General features: G+C 53.5%; 1 protein-coding gene across 1 annotated transcript in view; it reads right to left on the bottom strand.

Moving 5' to 3' along the window:
* The window catches only part of CALB2 (calbindin 2), a 28131-nt gene extending 17546 nt beyond the window's left edge, over positions 1–10585 (bottom strand). The window contains exon 1 of the mRNA XM_082710960.1: positions 10401–10585. Coding sequence (XP_082567086.1) covers positions 10401–10494 — 94 coding nt within the window. The 5' untranslated portion in view covers positions 10495–10585. The remainder of the gene's footprint in view (positions 1–10400) is intronic.
* Between the last annotated feature and the right edge of the window lie 9091 nt (positions 10586–19676).

Genomic DNA, 19676 nt, shown 5'->3' with positions numbered 1-19676 from the left:
GGCCCCCGAGAGCATCCGTCACCGGGATTATGCTGCACAGCCATGAAGAGAGGAGGCCCTCTGGTCTGTGAGCGCCTGGGAAAACCCTGTTCTGCTCGTTCACTGCCTGTAGGACTTTGGCGAAGTCATTAACCCGTATCAGCTGCAAAATGAGTTCTGACACTTTTAAATGGGATTTTGTATGTACCAAGCCCCCCCATTATGAGTGCACCGTGAACGTGACTGTGGTTCCAGTTCAATGACCAGAACTTGTGCAGAAGATGGAATGAATCAGTCCTGCAATGATCAGGACTGGGCCCCAAGGTCAGTGCCTGACTTTGAAGATCACAGTTAGTGGTGAGAAGCCCTTTAGGTTCTCAAGTCTTAAACCAAGATGGCCTATAGACTGGGTAAGCTGAGCCCATGGCCAAGGTCACTAGTCCCTGCTGTGATTGAGAGCAGGCATTTTTGGGCTGGAAATCAGACAGGCCGAAGGGAGTGCTCCCCCACACTCCCCCAAACTGGAATCTCCTGGGATCTTTTTTTTTTTTTTTTTTTTAAGATTTTTAAAAATTTATTTGACAGATCACAAGCAGACAGAGAGAGAGGAGGAAGCAGGCTCTCCACTGAGCAGAGAGCCCGATGTGGAGCTCGATCCCGGGACCCTGGGATCATGACCTGAGCTGAAGGCAGAGGCTTTAACCCACTGCGCCACCCAGGCACCTCTCACCTGGGATCTTTAAAAAAAAATCATATGGGTGTCTGGCTTCTACCAGACATGCTGTTGCCATTGGTTTGGGGGTGTGAACTAAGCATCACGGTTTGTTTTTGTTTGTTTGTTTTGTTTTGTTTTTGTTTTAAGCTCCCCAGATATTTCTATGAGCAGCAAGTTTGGAAACCACAGGCCTAAAGTCAAGTTTCAAATCTGATCTAAAACAATTGATTAAGGTTCCTATAGAGAATAGCCAACTGATAGCTTTTGTCAAGGGCAAATGGAATTACAAGTGAAACAGAGACAATAAAAAAGGAGTATTTATCCTGGCCCTTGGGGGTAGGATGGGGTTGCGGTGGGGGTGGGGGTTCTCCCCACCCTCTGCCCCCCCCCCCCATCCCCTGAAAATTTAGATTCCCAATAAATAGCCACAGACGCGCCCCCTAGTGGAGAAGATGCCACAATAAACATGGCATGGAGAGGATCCCGTGAGATAAATGATATATTTTTCTCAGCAGGGAAAATATGTGATTGTATTTAGGGGGTGGGGGAAGGGGACTGGAGCTCCCTTTTCCCCCCTGGCATAGAGTGGTCATCGTTCTTGCGACGGTTGGAATTTCATGAGCGTGCGCCTAATGGCCTGTGAGGCCAGTGGGAGGAGAGGGGGCGTGAGCGGAAGGGCCAAGGGCTTTCTAGGCAAAAGGCAGTCTAGTTGATGATGCCTCGGAGTTGAAGGAACAAGTGCTTTTTCTCTGCCTCGCCAGTCCCTGCAATGATCCAGAAGGATGGGTTTCAGCTCTGACCAGCATCTCTCCCCACCCTCAGAGCTGGCCCTGCTATGCCACTTCCCCGCCAGCTCCGGCACCTGCTGTAGAAGGGGGGTGCGGGCGGGTTACCCACACTTCTTGCAGAGGCACCCACACCCACTTCTTGTCCTGCCTCTATTACTCACCGTTTCGCTCTGGGATGTCACCTCTCCGGACCTGTTTCCTCACTTATAAAATAGGGATAATGACGGGCCCGCCTCCTACCATTGGCAGTGAAGACTCCACGGGGGTAAAAACACAGGGAAAGTGCTGGCCCACAGTGAGCCTCCAAAATGCCAGTGGTCATCACCACCACGGCAGGTGTTTCTTCCTAGGCCAGGGGACATCTTGCCCTTGGGCTGCTTGCTTTCAGCCAGGAAGAGTTGGGTACAGGAGGCCAAAGCAGGTGAGGCCAGCACTGAGCCACCTCCCATTGAGCAATCTGAACGAGAAGAAGAAATCTAGAAGAGTACAGACCTGTGGGACCCACCTTTTTCTTGCAGTTTCTCTGAAACTTACTAAGAATAAATGTCCTTGTGTTTATTCCTGTTCTAGAAAGGTTTTAAGGTGGTTTAATAACCTCCAGAACCCGACAATCAGCCTGTGCCTTGCCCAGCAGGAGACATGGACACTTGTGAACATCAGGAATGGCTCACGGATACAACGCTTTTAATTTTTCAAAGCACATTCGCTTCTCTCTTTGCTTCAGGAGATAATCTGAAGCCTCACTATGTGTGAAGCCCTGTGTAGGTTGCCATGGGGGAGGGATATGACACTGCACAAGACCGAGGTCCCATTTTCCAAGTTGTCATAATCCTTCCAGACACACAGGATCCTAACAGGGCAGCGTAGAATCCTCCTCTTGTGACAAAGAAACTTGAGGCACAGAGACTGTAATCAATTTGTTCAGGGACACACAGCAAGGCGGGACCAGAATTGGAGTATCCTAATTGCTGATCTAGGTTTCATTCATTCATTCATTCATTCATTCATTCAACATTTCTTGAGCATTCACTTTGTGCCTGCTGTATGCTAGGCCCCAGGGGTATAAAAGTGAGCTAGACGGGGTCTGCCAGGATGGGTGTTATGTTCTAACTGGGTGGGGGTGGGGCTGGGCAGACAAACAGCAAGGAAAAGGAAAGATGACATAGTAGAATGGGGGGAGGGGCTCCCAGGGCTACTTGACAGGGTGGGCAGGGAAAGCTTGAGAACCCCCAGCTACCAGGAGGAGGAGGAGAAAGGGAAGACTAACCGTGGAGGCCGGGGGAGGAGCCAGGACCCAGCAACGGTAGAAAGAGGTCCCCTCCCCAGCCCACCTTGCCCAGCCTGAGCAGCAGGAGGGTCTCACACCCTACTAGAAATCCCACCACCTCTTCCTCTCCGTGCCCCCAACGAAGAGACAAAAGGCGGCTCAACTCAACAAACCTATACTGTTGGAAGTAACAATAGTTCATCTTTGTGCCTGGTGCTCTGCGGCGGGGGGGGGGTGGGGGGCTGGGGGGGGGCTACAGACAAGTCTTCGATGTGGGCTTACTCCCCAGAGCGGTTCATGGTCCAGTGGGGGCAAAGCAGCCAAATAAGAATTGTCAGGATCTACAAGCTGAACGCAGAAGGAGAGGGGCAGAGACTGGATAGGGAGGCAGGAGCTGTGGGGCCCAGAAGGGGGCATCCTCCACCATTGGAGGGAAAGGCCTTTGCTACTTGGTCTCTCTCAGGGCAAATCTCATCCATCCCCCAGGAGGCAGCTGCTACCCTGGTCTCATCTCTGTGGAGGGGTAGGCCGGGTTGACCTACATCCTTCCAGAGCAGACTTCAGCACCAGATGAATGGATTGCTTTTTCTCTGACCCCAGTATCAGGGCGTGGGGTGACTGGCCACCCAGCAAATCTCCTGTGGACGGGTATTGATAAGAATGCGGTTACCATGGCAACCACCACTCCTTCGCTTCCTATCAAACTGCATCCTGAGAATATTAGGAAGAGGGGGCTGGGTGGGAGTCAGAGACCCTGCATCTTTCCTTACTGTACTCTGGCTACCACTGTGCCTCAGTTTCCCCCAGTCAAAACTGAGACAACATTTCTTGGGGGCGCCTGGGTGGCTCAGTTGAGTGTCTGGTTTTGGCTCAGGTCGGGATCTCAGGATGGAGCCCCTTGTCCGGCTACTTCTTCCCGCTCAGTGTGGAGTCTCCTTATCCCTCTCTCTCTGCTCCTCCCCTATCCCTCGAGCCCGCATGCACCAACCCCCAGATAAACAAACAAACAAACAATCTTAAAAAACAAAATAAAGTGACACACCACTTCTTTACTATTAAGCTGATCACAGACACCTCGAAAGCCTTGACTAAAGGATGCTTTGCCCCCTGTTGGAAGGAGGCCTCCTTGTTTCTCACTGAGATTCACGTGTACAGATTTTCTAAGAGTTGAACAAGGAAGAGAGTAAGAGGTATAATTCTGCCACCAGCTCCATGACTGCCCATGTGACATAGAGCGAATCAATCTCACTAAGCCTCCATTTCTTGATCCCTAAAATGGGTATAATTGTTTATGCCCTTTCTGCTGTGAGAGTCACAAAAGGTATTATTGTGAAAGCGTTCCAGAAAATGTAAAATCTCACATGAATGGAAAGCATCACTTCTAACCTCAGTCCTCTGAACCAGTCCATGGCTGTCAACTCTTCAGCTCAGAGAGTACTGGTTTTCAGCCAAGCTGTCTAATAGAGTCACCTTGGGGGACACCTGGGTGGCTCAGTGGGTTAAAGCCTCTGCCTTCGGCTCAGGTCATGGTCTCAGGGTCCTGGGATCGAGTCCCACATTGGGCTCTCTGCTCAGCAGGGAGCCTGCTTCCTCCTCTCTCTGCCTGCCTCTCTGCCTACTTGTGATCTCTCTCTCTGTCAAAAAAAAAAGGGGGGGGCGGTGCCTGGGTGGTTCAGTGGGTTAAAAAAATAAAATAAAATAAAAATTAGAGTCACCTGGGAGGCTTTTAAAACACCATTGCCTGGGTCCCGCCCCTGGAGGTTCAGATTTAATTGATGGGGGTGGGGACTTCTCAGGAGCCTGTTTTCAAAAGCTCTGTCGGTGATTCTAACGCGCAGTCAGAATTAAGGACCGGCTTATGGTGAGTCTCAAGTGTTAAGGTGTGTAAGAATTACCTGGGGATCTTATTAAAGTGCAGAGTCTAATCCAGCAGGTCTGGAGGGCAAGGGCTTGCTGTTTCTAGTGGGGTCTGTGGAACAGCAGCATCAGAATTACCTGGGAGCTTGTTACAAGTGCAGAATCCCAGGCCTTCCCCAAGAACTCCTGAGGCAGAAGTGCTGGGAGAGAGACCCCGAAATCTGTGTTTTCACAAGGCTCCTACGCTTCAAGTTTGAGAACGAGGGGCCTGGCCGCAGGGGCGCTCACCAGTCCGTGTCTCCCCGTGATGCACAGGTTAGAGCAATCCAGGAGACGGATTGCCAAATCCCAGACGTCCTCGTTAAGGAAGTGTTCCTGAGACCCAGCCACTGGCTGTCTGTCCAGAGTTCAGATTTTTTGGAAAGGCAAATAGCCCTCTGCCCACCCAAGCCTGAGCACCCTTCGGGACAGTCACAGCCCACGCCCCGGGGCAAGAAAAGGGCTGAAAAAACACAGAGCTTTCAGACATGACTTTCAGTCTGTGTTTCTGGGCCGAGTTGCTTCTCGAACACTGGTTCTGGAGCTGCTGTGGGTCCTCTGAACGCGGGGACATCTGGCTGCCGAAGGCTGGGCTCATTCCCAGGCTTGGGGGAGTCCAGAAGGCTGGGGCAGATTGGACAGCAGAGAGCCAAGGAGGAGCGGGGGAGGGCCAAGCGAGGCCAGAGGCCCCAGATGGGTCCGGCTGGGCCAAGGAGGGCACGGCCTGCCACAGGCCCGGAGAGCTGCCAGGAGAGGCCCTGTTTTCCAAGAGCCTCAGGGCCGCTCTAGTAATTCGGGCTCCCCAGGTGTTGGAAGAGATTTCCCCGAAGGGTCTTCTCAGCCCTGGAAACCTCCCTCAGGGGTTCAGCCAGGACAGCCACTGAAGTCCGGAGGGGAATAAGCTGGCTGAGCGGGCAGGGGCGCAGGCTCCCTGGGCTGGCAGCTGCCCTGGCTGAGGCGGGCTCAAGCTACCTTGTTTGTGAAAACTCGTCCCAGGGCTGCCTCCCCGGGGAGCCTCAGCTCCTCACAGACACAGCGCCTCCCTGGCTGGTGTAATCACCCCCAAGGGCAGGCTTCGGGGCCCGGGGCGTCCCCAGAGGCCACCAGCGCGGGGCGACCCAGCACGCTGCAGACACCACAGCAAAGGGCCCCGTTAGCAAAGCATTTGGGGGTTTAGGGGTGAAAGTGGAGTGGGGGCTGATTCCTAAGGCTTACCCCGGGTGGACCAGGAGGCTGCCCCCAAAGAACCCCGCGTCCTGCCATCACGACCCTCCAGCCCGTTCCTTGCTGTCCCTGATGAGACCCACAGACCCCACAGAGATTGGCAGACAGGGTTAAAAAAGACAGCTCCCACCTCAGCTCCCTGCACCAGACCCCCCGGACTCTCTTGAGCCAAGAAGCGATCATTTGTAGGAGTCCTGGAATCACCCTAGGACTGGCACAGTGATACTGCCTTGTACATGTTAGAGTGTTTGCCGAAATACTTAATATATTCCAAGCATTCTATAACCCTGTTTGGGCAAGTCTTTTTTTACTGTTCCAAAAGCCTTCACTGAGTATCCCAGTGCAAGCTGCCCCGACCTCTCCCCAGCTTGGAGAGGCCCTGGGGCTTCTCCCTCCTCGCCTCTCCCTGCAGGCACACGGGCTAAGCCGTGAGGCTCCACCAGGCCTGCCTGGGTGCTCAGGCCTCCAGGTGATCACGGTGCCTGGATCTTCTGTTATTACCGTCGGGTGTGGGAGGACAGAGGAGGGAAGACAGGTCAAGGCCTTCCTCTCACTCATTTTCAAAGGCCTTGAGGCCCCCATGGGTAGCAAACAAGGCTCACTCCTTGTGAGAGGCTTTGAAACCCTCCCCCATCCCCTCAACACCAGGGTCACCTGGAGGCAGGCAGAGACCCTGAAGTATCTGGGCAGATTCCCACACCTGGAGATACAGATCTTCTTACATCTCTACTGTTTTGCGGATTCACCCCAGAAACATAAACTCTTAGAAAATCTGCACACACTCTGGAAATTAACTTAGTTAAAGCAAATGCCTTCTAATTTTTCCCTCACCCGCTCTGTAGAGAGAACCACCATTTTCCATGCCCCGTAATGTGTGGCATTCTCTCGAATCTCTTCCAGCATTTGAGCTTAGTGAATAATGAAAATGGGTTCATATGGTAATAGTGTCCTGCTACCATTAAAAACAAAACAAAACAAAACCTTAGTAGTCCATCTTGGATGTTTTCCCGTGTCAGTGGAAAAGCTCCCCCTCCCTATGCTTGGTTGCATAATATTCCCCTGTAGAGATGGGTACAATTCATTTTTCTCCTCCCTGGTGAAGGGCATTTCCTTTCGAATTTTCAGCATTCCCAAGAACTCGGTAATAGAAGCCCTTGCTTGTCTAACTTTTTGTACACGTCACGGTAGAGCTATGTTAGAGAGATTCCGGGGGTGAGTTGCAGTGCCTGTTTGGATGCAGGTGTCTGCTGGCCTCTGGGAGAGAAGCCATCCTGTCCCTGTGATTTCAGTGGCTTCTAAAGGCTATGGTATTTTTCCCTGTTGAGCCACCCCTTGGCTTTCCATGGAGATTCCTACTGGTCATCCGTGAAACTGGAGCCTGGCGGCCCATCTGATCGGAACCACGCAGACAGACCAGGTGGGCTCCGGGCTGGGCCTCGCACGGCTGCTTGGATCGTGCAGGGTGAGGACATTCCGGAGAAAGAGGGGACCAGGCAGCATGGGATGGGGCTCAGACATGGGGGGCCGTGTAAGGGTCACTCCGAGCATGGAGGCGGCATGTGGGGTCAGAGCGTGGGCTTGGCTGCGGTCTTCCCTACTTCTGCCTTGGGGAGATGACATCTGAATTCTCCCAAATGCATGGCTGCAGCTGACCTTGGAGGAAGAGCCCAGGGATGGAACCAGGCCCGAGGAGACAGGATCCCTGGGTGGCCCCCACCCTCCCACTTTGCCGTGTGGTCTTGTGAAAAGAACTTTGCCTCTCTGAGTCCCAGTTTTTCTCTCTCCAAACGCCTACTCCTTTCTTTCTCCACGAGACTGATGCAGATTTTGAAAAGAATCTCTTAGGGCAGCGTCACCAGGTTGACCTTCCTCCTGGTTAGTAACGGGCTGGGTTAGGGTCAGAGCCCCCCGCCCCAGCTCCCCTCTCTTTGGCATCCAGCTTCTCCTAAGTTTGCCTCATCTGTTTCCTAGAGGGTCCGGGAAGAGTGGGGCAGTGGCTCCCTCCCCTGGGGGGCTGTGCCTGACTGGGCTCCAGGGTCCTGGTGGGTTGCAAACGGGAGTCCTCCCAGAGCTCTTTGAGTTTGTAAGAGGCAGGGGGACTCCGTATCAGGGAGCAAGTCCAAAGTGAACACAGAAGCCAGACTTAGTAAGGGGGAGGCCCAGATAGGGCAGGGAGTGCCTCAGGGGAGGGGGTAGGCTCCCCAGAAGTCTTTGGGTATGCTCAAGGGGTTAGGTAGGGAAGGTATGGAGCAAGGCCGTCCACAGCCTCTTTCTGGATCCTTCCGTGGAACTCCAAACTGGCTGTATCCTCCTTTTCCTAAATCACCTCGGTGCCATCTCTGGCCCTGTAAGCCCCTTTGTCTTCTCTGTGTTAGGTCTGGGGCTCCGCCTCGGGACCTCCCTGAGGCAGTGGCCGGAGAGGGCAATGGGGTGTCTGGTGGGCAGGAATCAGGAAGCAAGCATTGAGCTCCCCTTTGCCATGGGAGCAGGAAGGAACCAGAGGCACAGTGGCTTTGGGGGTGTTTGTCGGACTCCTGCGTCTAGTGCTAGCTTAGCTTTGCTCCAGCCCGCACCAGGACCCCTTTCTGAGATTAAAGAAACAGCTCATTGCCTCGGAGGCAGGGGGTGATAGAGGCTTTTCAGTGGGCAAGTGAGAAGGTGGTTTCCAGCATCACAGAAGAATCCCTCTTGCAACCCAAATGCATGTTCCCAGGGAATAAACCCTGGCCGGGAAGGAGCCCCATGACTCCCTTGCTGTACAGCCTGTGAGAACCCGCCCCTCATAACCCCCGTCCTCACCTGCACGAGGAGCACCTCACCTGCCCAGCAGCCTCACAGGGACTCCAGGAGGTGTGATTGTGTTTGGAACACTATGAGGTCTCAGACAGATGTAAGGATTTGCATGATTATTGAGTGTGCTATTGGTTGTCCCCACGAGGACGGGGGAAATTAGGAACCATGGAGTCCTCTGTCTGTTATAGCTGACTCATCTGGCAGGAGGCTGGTGGCATAACCTTGGCCACTTGGTAACTTTCCTTGAATCCTGCAAGTCTCTGGTGCAGATAAACTGGCAGAAGCATCCTCGGGGAATGTGCGTGTCATCTGGAATACTAAGAGGCTGCACCTTACATCCCTTTTCACCCAGGCAGTCTTACGGTCCAAGCTGGGGATCGGAAGTACAAACCCTCCTTAGCCCCATTTTACAGATTTAACAGCCTACCCGCCTCCTTCAGTAATTCACAGGCAGATCGCCATCCCAACCCAGAGATTACCTGCCCGGTCCTCTGCCTGGCTCTCAACCCAGTTTTCTCAGGTGGCTCCCAGGGAACAAAACTTGACTCATGAACTTTACTAGACATTAACCCTTGCCTCTCCAAGCACCCTGGGCAGAGGGCCTCTGTTTAGCCACTTGCATGCCCTGCAGAGATGAGGAAAGGAGGAGGGAGGAACTAAGTGAGCCGCCCCTGATCCTCCCTCTGGTTCCCATCCCCCCTCGCTGTCAGTCCCAGGCTAAAACCCGGACGCCACCACCCTGCCAGGAGTCTCAGATGCCTGAACATTTGGGATGCCCATCCTGGCCAGGCCCTGAGAAGGGAATCAGATCACTTAGTTTTTTTTGGAGGGGTGGAGAAAACATCTCTAGTAAGATCAGAGGCTCCTAAAGGGGTGGGGGGTCTCCCTTTATGCCGGAATCAGACCATCATAGACTCACAGAATGCCAGCCCAGGGAGACACCTCCTAAGGTCATTCTATCCGGTCCTCAATTTTGGGGGGAGTCAGTGTCTCAGTAGGCATTTAAGATTGTGCTTCCCTCCATCCACAGATGTCACCTAAAGCAGCCAGGACTATCACCATGAGGGAAGATGTCAGGCTGGTCCCCCAACCCTGCCCTCACCACACCCACTGCTGCTGTGTTTGGACCCATTTGCCCAGGGAGGATGGGAAACCGGCAGAGGAAGCCCAAGGGGTGTTCAGGGCCCCTGGGTCACTCCCGACTCCTACTCCCAGCCAGTTCGTCTGGGGGAGGCCCAGGCTTTCCCTTTAGTAGCCCCCAGCTTGTCCTAACCTCCAGGACAGTGGGGGGTGGTGGTGCTAAGCTGGCATTAAACAAGAGGAGAACCCCAAGAAAGAAGAGAGTGGGCTTGAGACCTGTGGCTGCAGCAGCTGAAGGCAAGCCATTACCTTGAAGAGAAGGCAGGGATGATAAGACGGCAGGGGGATTCCCGGGGAGCCTTGCCCGCCCAGGCCTCCTCTCTGGGAAAGCTCCAACTTGCCCAGAATGAGGCTGCAAAAGCCGGCGGGCTCTCCGCCGTCTATGTCGGAGAAGAAAAGTTGCTGACAGTTGTCACCTGAGCAGCCTGGGCATCTCCCAAACTCCAGACCCCGACCTCAGCAGGCTTTGGGGCCCAAACACCACCACCACCGCGCCGCCGGGACGAACGTACACCTGCCCGCATCAGCGCTGTCCCCTTCCCTTCCACCGCAGGTTCCCTGGGGGCCAACGGGCCCAGAAGTTGAGAGATCTACTGACCGTCTGCGTCAAAGTGCTTCCAGATTTCCAGGAACTGGGATGCCGTCAGCTCGGCCAGGTGCAGGTAGGGGGGCTGCTGCTGCGGGCTAGCCATGGCGAGCTGCTGGGAGACCTCAGGCGCACAGCGTTGTCCCTGCGCCCGGCTCCGCTCCCGCACTCGGCCAGGTCCTGCGCGCCACGCTGCCTTTATATACGGTGCGGAGGCTGCGCCCGCGCCCGGCCGCCGGCAGGGGGCGCGCGCGCTCAGAGAATCGGCCCGGGGCTCGGTGGGGCGGCGGCGGCGCGGGGCTTGGCTGGGAGCGCGGGGTGGGGGCCAGGGGCGCGCAGGTGGGCCCTGAGCCCCCTCGAAGCAGAGGCCCCCCGGGTGCGGAGGCGAGGGAGAGGCTATTCTTGCCTCTCTCTGACCTTCTTGAGTACAGCCACCCCGTATTGTTACTAGCATGGAGCAGTAGTAATAGCAGTAGTAACAGCAGCGCCACGAGTAGTAATAATAATACGAGCTTGACAAGGAGTTAGCCACCCGCACCTCGCAGCTCACTAGGTCTCTCTCGGGGCTCCTCTCGTCCGGCCCTTCCACGGTAGCAAGAACAGGGACCGCTTTTCTGAGGAGGGGACTTGAGACTTCACATGACGAACTGACTTGCCCAGCAAAGAGGGGCCGAGCTAGAATTTGAACCCAGCTCTTCCCCGTGCTCTCATGGCCCCTCAGTACAGCCCATGCTTGGGGGGAGAAGCTGTGAGTTCTCAAGGCTTTGTTGGGGCGGGGCGGCTGGAATCAGGGACACCCCGGGAGGATCCAGATGGAATGGAGGAGGGGCTTCCATGGTCCCCTTGGGTGGTGGTTGTCGCCCTCCCCCGCCTGTGTCCCTCAGCGCTCTGGTTACCCACCTCTCCCTGGACAGGCTCTGAGGGCTTTTAGACAGTTGTTCAAGGAATGTCTCCCCTACTGGTGCTTAGCCCCATCCACCTAAGGACATCATGGGAACCTGCCTCGGCCAGTGGGCAGAGAACATCCATTGCTGACCTTGGAATGTTCTACGCTGGTCTCAGAGAAAACAGAAGTAGCTGCTGAGGGCACAGTTCTGAGGACAGCTGACCGGACTCCCCAAACTGGGCACTGGGCTCCCTCCCCATTCTCTCCAGGAGCCTGAGGCCTGCAGCCTCCCGGCTGGCTGTGGGTACCCATTACCCCTGGAGCAGGCCTCCTTTCTCCCCTCTCCTGCTGGCTGACTGAGAAATGAATTGATGCTCATTAACACGTGCTAATGAGTGTTAGCTGAACTGCCTTCCGAAGGGAGAGCGAAAGGGAAGGAGGTAAGTGAGAATCAAAAGAAGGGCGCTGGCAGAGGAGCCGGCAGGAGACAGAGGGGGAAGGTTGTCCCTTGGAGGGAGGGACAGCTTAGAGCGAGACTCAGAGGGGCAGTACAGAGCGGATGCTCCAAAACCTCTTGATTTTGCTTGGAGCAAATGTGATTAGAGTCTCTTGCAGGAACACACAAAGGCAGAGAAGGAGTCCTAAAAAGCCAGAAGCCCAAATGTCTTCCCTCTCCCTTGTGCCGCAGGAGAGCCTGGGCCTGGGAAATTCACCAAAGCTGCCGGGTTTCTCTTGTACTGCCTCTGGGAAGGTAGAATGGCTCAGGAGTTGGGGGTGGACACTCTGGAATCGGGTCTGAATCCCAGAATAAGCTGTGTGACCTTGAGCAAATGACATAACCTCTCTGTGTCTCAAATGTTCTCTTCTGCAAAATGGGAACGTGGGTATTTACCTCTTAGGATTGTTCTGAGGTTTCAGTGAATTGATGTTCCCACTGCCCTTCATGGATCCAGAGATCAGCAGTGATGAGCTTGGCAAGAGATTCCTTGGCCAGCATCCTTCTCCAGGGTAACCATGGCTCCCAAAGGGGTCAATCCCAGAGGGAGGCCAAGGGGAAGTCTAAGCACAAGCTCCTCACCACAGTGCTTCGGAGTCCCGCAGGGTGCAGGCTCAGCCCCTTCCAGCTCTGCCACTGTCCTTTGGGCTCCTCTGTCTCACCTCCTGCTCCTCCCCTGGCCCAGATCGGCTGGGCCAGTGAGCTCATCCCTGGTTCTCTAAGGAGCAAAGCCAGTACTTCCAAAGAGCAGAAGAAGAAGAAGAGAGAGTAGAGCTCATGCTTCCTACTTTCCAGAGGCTGAGATGGGTGTTGGGTACGTTGCGGGGTGGGTGGGGGCATGTTGGCTTGCCTGGGGGACGTTCTAGGTATGATGGTAGCATGGCCACAGTGACCACCAACTCTGCTTTGGGACAGCCCAGCATCATTCATGTTAGATGCGTGATTGCAGTCTTTCTGGGAGGCCCATCCCTGGGCCCATCTCAGACACAGAGGGCTGCAAAGCCCAAGCAAGTCCCTTTGTCCTTTGTCCCCAAGCCAAGCACTGCAGAAGCAGTTGTGTTGAGGAGTTACAAGCTCTGCGCAGGGGTCAGAAAGCTGCAGGTTCAAAACCTACTTAGTATTTGTGAAGCCGTGAGCAAGCTCTTTGACCCTTAGGAAAAAAATAGAGATTAAAAAAATGTCATACTGGGCACGCAAAGTCAGTGTAGGGACCAAAATTATTGTAGTCAAGGAGTTAGCTAGCAAGCATCCTGGCAGTGGGGGCGCCTGGGTGGCTCAGTGGGTTAAGCCTCTGCCTTCAGCTCAGGTCATGGTCTCAGGGTCCTGGGATCGTGCCCCATGTCGGGCTCTCTGCTCAGCGGGGAGTCCGCTTACCCTCCTCTCTCTGCCTGCTTGTGATCTCTCTGTTAAATTAAAAAAAAAAACACCAAAAACTTACAAAAAAAAAAAATCCTGGCAGTGGTGTTTGCTTAACTGAAACATAGTTATTATATGAACATAGGATGTTAGAAGGAATTTTCCTGGTTATTCTGAAAAGGGGCCAAGTGCCCCACTTGTAGAGCTCTTGCAGAAGCCAGGCACCTCCTGTCTACAGGACTCCTAAAGCCTGACCTTCACGTCAACCCAGGCCATGAGCTGTACTGGGAGAAGGCTACGTGGGGGGGGTTTAGGAAGGGAGCCTCAGTCTTTGGGGAGTGCAGCTTTGTGGCTTTTATGAAGCCGCGTTTTGTTGGGGAGTCTCCAGAAGACCTTTCCAGGTTAGGAGGAGTGCCTTCAGTGGGGGCGGGGGGCTCTGACCAGCCCAGCCAGTCCTGCAGCAGAATTCTGGAGTCTTGGCCCCCTGTGAAGACAGAAGTGGTGCTGTTTCAGACTTAAGAGTCCTCTGAAGGCCCACACTGTCCTGTCCAGTGCCTGGAAGGATTGCACCCCATCCCTGCTCTGAGCAGCCTTTGGAGGTCGCTGTGCCTCCCAAGAAAGGTGCATGGAGTTGAAGGGCAGAGCAGAAGCCAGACCTGTCGGTTAGCCTTTGGTATTGAAGGAAGTCAGGGTAGAGCTGAAAACTGATCTAGAAAAACCTTCGTTCCACTCTGCTGGACCCTGGACTCCCCGGAGCCCAGCAACAGCTCCAGCCCACGGGGAGCAGCTAGGTGAGGAGCGTTCCTGTTCCCCCTCTCCTCCTGGGGAGGAGATGTCCCAGAGCCAGACCCCCTCCATCCCCCACATCATGCTTAGCCCAGGAGGGAGCCAAGGTCCTTGTTTGGCAGTGGGGGGAAGGGGGAATGGGAAGCTTTACATCGGAGAAAAGAATGGGGTTTTGCTAGACTGGACCAAGTTTAAATAACTAAACATGAAGAGAAAGCCGTAGACTCAGAACAGGAAATTGCTAAGGGATGGGAAAGAGATTCAAGGAGTGTGTTGGAAAGCAGTGATGACGTTTGCATCTCCATGATGGAGACTCTTGTAATTCCCTTAGATGTCTGAGGTTTTGGTACCCTCGCAGGAGCTCCCTCTCACATTTATAACACTAACCGGGATGACGACCCTGAGGATACCTTTAAATGCTTTGATAGAGGGCTTTGGTGTATCTTGTTTGGTTGGGGCCTTACAACTAGCCTATTGGATAGACAATGCCCATTTTAAAAGATAAGGATACCAAAGCTCAGAGAGATTAAGACCCAACCCAGGCCCAGCAGGGGTGGGATTCTGGGAACCCTTTGGCTGCTGCATTTTCCAGTTTCCAGGGTATATGCAGTTCTTGGGGACCAGATTCCAGACCTCCGCTTTCCCCCAAGTGTGTGTATGCAACTATGCAACATGCTTCCTAGATCCTGGCCACAGGTTCCTTTCTCGCGGCCAGGAGTGATGTCATGTCCACTGTTTCCAGGATGCCCATGAGTTCAAGTGATGGCTGGCACGCCCCCCTTCCCCAGAAGGGGAAAATTGGGGACCTTTTTCCTTTTTGCTCCCCCAGCTCACCAGCTGAACCCCAGGTGCTGCAATCGGATGTCAAGGATCAGCAAGGAGGCTTGCCCCACTCACCTTCTGCCTTAGACCCCTGAGTCGCTTTCCGAAGGGAGGGGGGCCGGCGGACGGAGAGGTGGTGAGAGGCTGGAGAGCAGCTGACAACTTTGCAGCCAGCACCTACTGGGCCCAGATAATTGGCAGGGCTCCTCAGAGCACCTGGTGTTCGTTTGGAGCACATCAAAGAGAAAACCAGAAGCCGGATCTGGTTCCTCCCTCTGCCTGGAACTATTTCTTCCAGATATTGCTTCTTTGGTCTTTATAATGGCCAGGCCTAGCGGCCCGGGTGCCAGAAAGCTGGCTTTACTTCCCGGGAAGGAGGATAAAAGGGACGCAGGAGCCCAGCAGTTTCCATGGAAACGGATCAGGTGGAGGAGAATAGAGTCCAGAGGAATCCAGAGGTAGGAGCAGGACTTTTGAGTAAACTCTGTCTGAAGCCTGAGAATCTATGAGGAAGAGATTTGGGTCACCAGGATAGCAACAGGTTGTGGAATAAGAAAAGCCGGGGGGCTGGTGAGTGAGACCCTCCTCCAACAGGCAGGGCACGATGGCTGAGAGCTCAGGCTCCAGAATCCCATAGGTCCCTATTAGCTTTTGCTTTTGCTGCTAATCAGCAGTTCTGCCAAGTGATGGCTGTGTGAGCCTGGGCAAGGTATCTACCCTCTCTGAGCTTTCATTTTCTCATTGGTGAAATGAAGACAATTCTAGTAACTTCCTTGTATGGCTTTTGTGAGAGTTAAACATGGTAACACATGTAAAGGGTGGTGTAGGGCCAGGGGAGTCATAAGCACTTAAATATTGTTACAGGTGGGAAAACTGATGGCAGTTGATAGGTCTAATTCAATCAGTGTAGCCCATCCTCCTGACCAACCTGACCAGTTCAGGGATAGGCAAATGAGAGATTATTTCTCAGAATGTGAAAGAGCTACAGAAAGGGCTCCCTTTCCACTTGCAGACGCTCTGGTATGAAGCTGTGAGGTCTGGAATTGCTGCAGCCATGTTGACACCATGAGTGAAGAATCTAGAGTGGTCTAAGTTGAGGAAGGGCACAGGATGGAGACTGAGGATGAAGCCCACGTGGCAGAAGGTGGGCAGAGAGACTGTAAGAAATTGGGTGGATGTGATGTTAGGGTCCTGGAGCAATGGTCAAGAAAGAATTCTTGAGACATTTTTGGTGTAGAAAGGTGGTTTTATTATAGCATGGGGACAGGAAAGGTGGTTTTATTATAGCATGGGGACAGGACCCGTGGGCAGGAAGGGCTGTCCTGGGATTGTGAGGAGTGACTGATTGTATATTTTTTAGTTAGTGGGAATTAGAGATGGTGTTAAGTCTTGCTGCTGGGAAGATCAGATTCATGAGACCATTCAGATGTATATCAGTGGGCCGTGTGTTTGAAGGATGATTGCTAGCATATATCTTATGGGGGGTAGAGATAAGGGACGTTTCCAAAGGGATTTTTATTTATTTATTTTCATTTTATAAAATTTTTTAGAGAGGGAGAAGAAGAGAAAGAATCTCAAGCAGGCACCCCGCTGAGTGTGGACACCTTCCCCGCCCCCCAACAATACGGGGCCGGATCTCAGACCCTGAGATCATGACCTGAGCTGAAATCAAGAGTCGGACGCCTAATGGACTGAGCCTCCCAGGTGTCCCTCCAAAGGGGTTTTTTAAAAAGACTTACAGGGGGGCACCTGGGTGGCTCAGTGGGTTAAGCCGCTGCCTTCGGCTCAGGTCATGATCTCAGAGTCCTGAGATCGAGTCCCACATCGGGCTCCCTGCTCAGCGGGGAGCCTGCTTCCCTCTCTCTCTCTCTCTGCCTGCCTCTCCATCTACTTGTGATTTCTCTCTGTCAAATAAATAAATAAAATAAAATCTTTAAAAAAAAAAAAGACTTAGGATCTCGGAGGTCAGGCTAATGTCAAGGTGAGATTGCTTTTCTCATCTAGCAAAGTATTAACATTAAGGCAGTTGAGTTCCTCAAGGGAGGTCACTCTGCTTGTCTCAGGTACTTGTCAATGGGCTGCACGTTGTAAGGAAATTTTATATTTTTACATTTCTTTGGTCTTTGACATCATTTGAACTGTTGGATCCAGCTGAGCCTGAAGTACCTTTGGACTTTCTGTTGTGGTGAATCAACATACACCCATTAGTGTTTAAGCCTGTTTATGTTGGGTTTTGTTTCATTTGCAACGAAAAAGTTCCAAGTCTTGACCCAAGGAGAGGGCAGTTGTTCTAAAGGAAGCTGGAATTGGGAAACCTTTTGGAAACAAGGCTTCTGTCTTTTCTGTTTTCTTAGGGTACCAGGACCCCCTTTCATAGATTCTGCCTCCATCTGGATCCTTCCTCCATTTTCTGCTCTCACACAGCAAGGACCGTCACACCTTGCATTTTCCTTCCCACCCACAGCCACCCAGCGTCAGTGTGTCCTCAAGAGTCATAGCTTCCATTTCTCCCCACAGTCTCGGCCTCTCTAGTTCCCTGTTCCAAATTCTGAAGGGAAGAACGTGATTGGTCCAGGTCATCTTTTTGTGTCGGGCCATTCAGATCCTAGGTTGCTGTTGCTCTGGGCGTGGCCCCCACCTCCTGATCCAATCAGCCATGGCTGGGGACAGGGAGCAAGGGCAGTGCAGGGAGGTCACAGGGTCTCTGTCTCAACTACTCAGCTCTCCCTTTGTAGCACGAAAGCAGCCACAGACAATATGCCAACAAATGAACATCACTCTGTTTCAATAAAACTTTATTTACAAAAACATGTGCTGAGCTAGACGTGGCCTATGGGCCATAGTTCACTGACCCCTGATCTAGTGGAAAGAGTTCTAGACTCTCTCTAACCTCTCCAAGTCTCCGTTTCTTCTATGTAACAGGGACCATAATAGCACCCATGTAGAAAGACTGTTGGAACACATCAGTAAAAATGGCGAATGGAAATTACTTAGCACCGTGTTTGGCACAGGGTGATAGATCCTGGCTGCTTTGATTCTCTTTATTGTTGGATGGAATCGCAGCATAGCGGGATTCTAGATCCACCAATTTGCTTTGTGATCTAGAAGAGTCCCTTCGTATTCTCTGAGCTGAGCGGGGAGCTGGTCCTCTCTTCTCAGAAGGTGGGATGGCATTACCAAATAAAGGGTTGGAGGAACTGGAGAAAGGCAAGACTCAGGCAAGGAGGGCAAAGCAAAATGTAGCTGCCGCGAATCCCAATCTGTGTGGCCTCCTTGGGAGGCTGGCTTGGCCTCTGCTCAGGGACCTGGCGGGAAGCCCTGGACTCCATTTGCAAACAAACCTGCTCTGTTTCCTGCCAGCGTGGGGCTTCCTGGTGGCCAGGAATTTGGAACCGTTCACCAAAGCTGGGAAGAGGGTCCCTGAAGGATCAGTGTCCCACTTCCAGGATTTCCCAGGATGCAGCGGGGTTGCTGGGATGAAATGCTTAAAGAGAAGGGATGCATTCCATTCATGAATGAATTCATTTAAAATTTAATTCCTCCATGCCGAGGTGGGACCCGTGGCCAGGGAAGGGGATGGGGGGGGGCACCCAACAGTAGCTGCTGCCCCCAGCATAGGACCAGATGCACTTGGGGGGTCCAGGCAGGGAGAGACAAGGCTGCCATTCTGGACCAGTGGCCATGGGGAGGACCCACTGTTTCTCCAAGTGACCTCCCCCCCCCACCCCCCCACTAGGTCTCTGGTAATCCCTGCCCTTCCTCATACTCAGACACTGTCCTGAAGACACAGACAAGAAAAGGATGGAAGAGATAGCATTTATCCAAAAGAAACTAACTCCTCCAAAAGTTCCCACCTAAGCCAAACAGCACGGTGTTGCCATAAATCGGCAATTTTAACGTGAGCTCCCCCATTCCTGTCCCTGCTTCCCAGCAGGATGGGAGCCCCTGGAGGATGATCGCATCGACTATGGGAAAGAAAAAGCCTATATATGCCTTGTGCATCTGTCTGAGTGATCTGTGACCCCGCTACACTCAGTTTCTTTGTTACCCCCACTGGAACGGAAGTCGGGACCCATCTGTTCTGTTCGGATTTTCCCAGCTCTCCTGGGCACTCAGTGAATAATTGTTGAATGAATGAATGAATGAATGAATGAATGAAGGGCAGCAGAGAGGAAGAGGATGTTTCTTTGTATAGAATCAGGACCCTCTGGAGGCTCTAGAAAGGACCCCAGGCGCTGACCCGGCCCGCTCATCTCCTGGCAGTCGGGGCCCAGGCAGTGGGCCCATCTGGGTTGCTCTCAGGCGGGCAGCTGCTCTCTCTGTGGGGGGCTGCAGCCCGGGCTGGTGGGGGCGGAGCGGGCTGGCTCTCAGCATCTCCTCATTCACTAATTCCCAGGCCTGGCTCCGGGCTGTAGCCTGCCCTGCCCTGCCTTCCTGACCACGTCACTGGGAATCCCCTCAGAGGCAGGCCACAGGATGGGGCGTGTGGGGCGCCGTTCGAGGCTGGAAGAGAGTGCAGTGGGACACTTCCTGGAACCTTCAGCTCCGGCTGCGATCGCCGATGGTCTGAGACAGGAGCCAGAAGGCCGGGCCAAGCCTAGCCCAGCTGGTGCCGGAGGTGACAGAGGAGGAGGTTCAGAAGGAAGAGGGGGAGTCAGGTAGGGAAGGGAATGTGGTTTTCCAGGAGGTGCAGAGCTAGTTAGTGAGGTCTGGGCCTCCAGGGTCACCTGCTTCTAGTGGATGCCAATGGCCCCCTGCCAACGTCCTCCTAGCAAAGGGACAGCATTCTCCAGCAGCTGTGAGTGTTGACTGCTAGGACATTGTCCTCTGGAGAATCGCCATCTCGTCCAGAGATGCTCCCCACAACCTCGCGTGGGCTGACCACGGCCAGTGACTGATGGGTACATGGTGCCATGGGCCGGCCCCTTGCCTTGAGAGAGAG

The sequence above is a fragment of the Mustela nivalis genome, assembly GCF_964662115.1.
Source record: "Mustela nivalis genome assembly, chromosome: 18".
Taxonomy (NCBI): domain Eukaryota; kingdom Metazoa; phylum Chordata; class Mammalia; order Carnivora; family Mustelidae; genus Mustela; species Mustela nivalis.
This window is presented reverse-complemented; position numbering and strand designations above follow the sequence as displayed.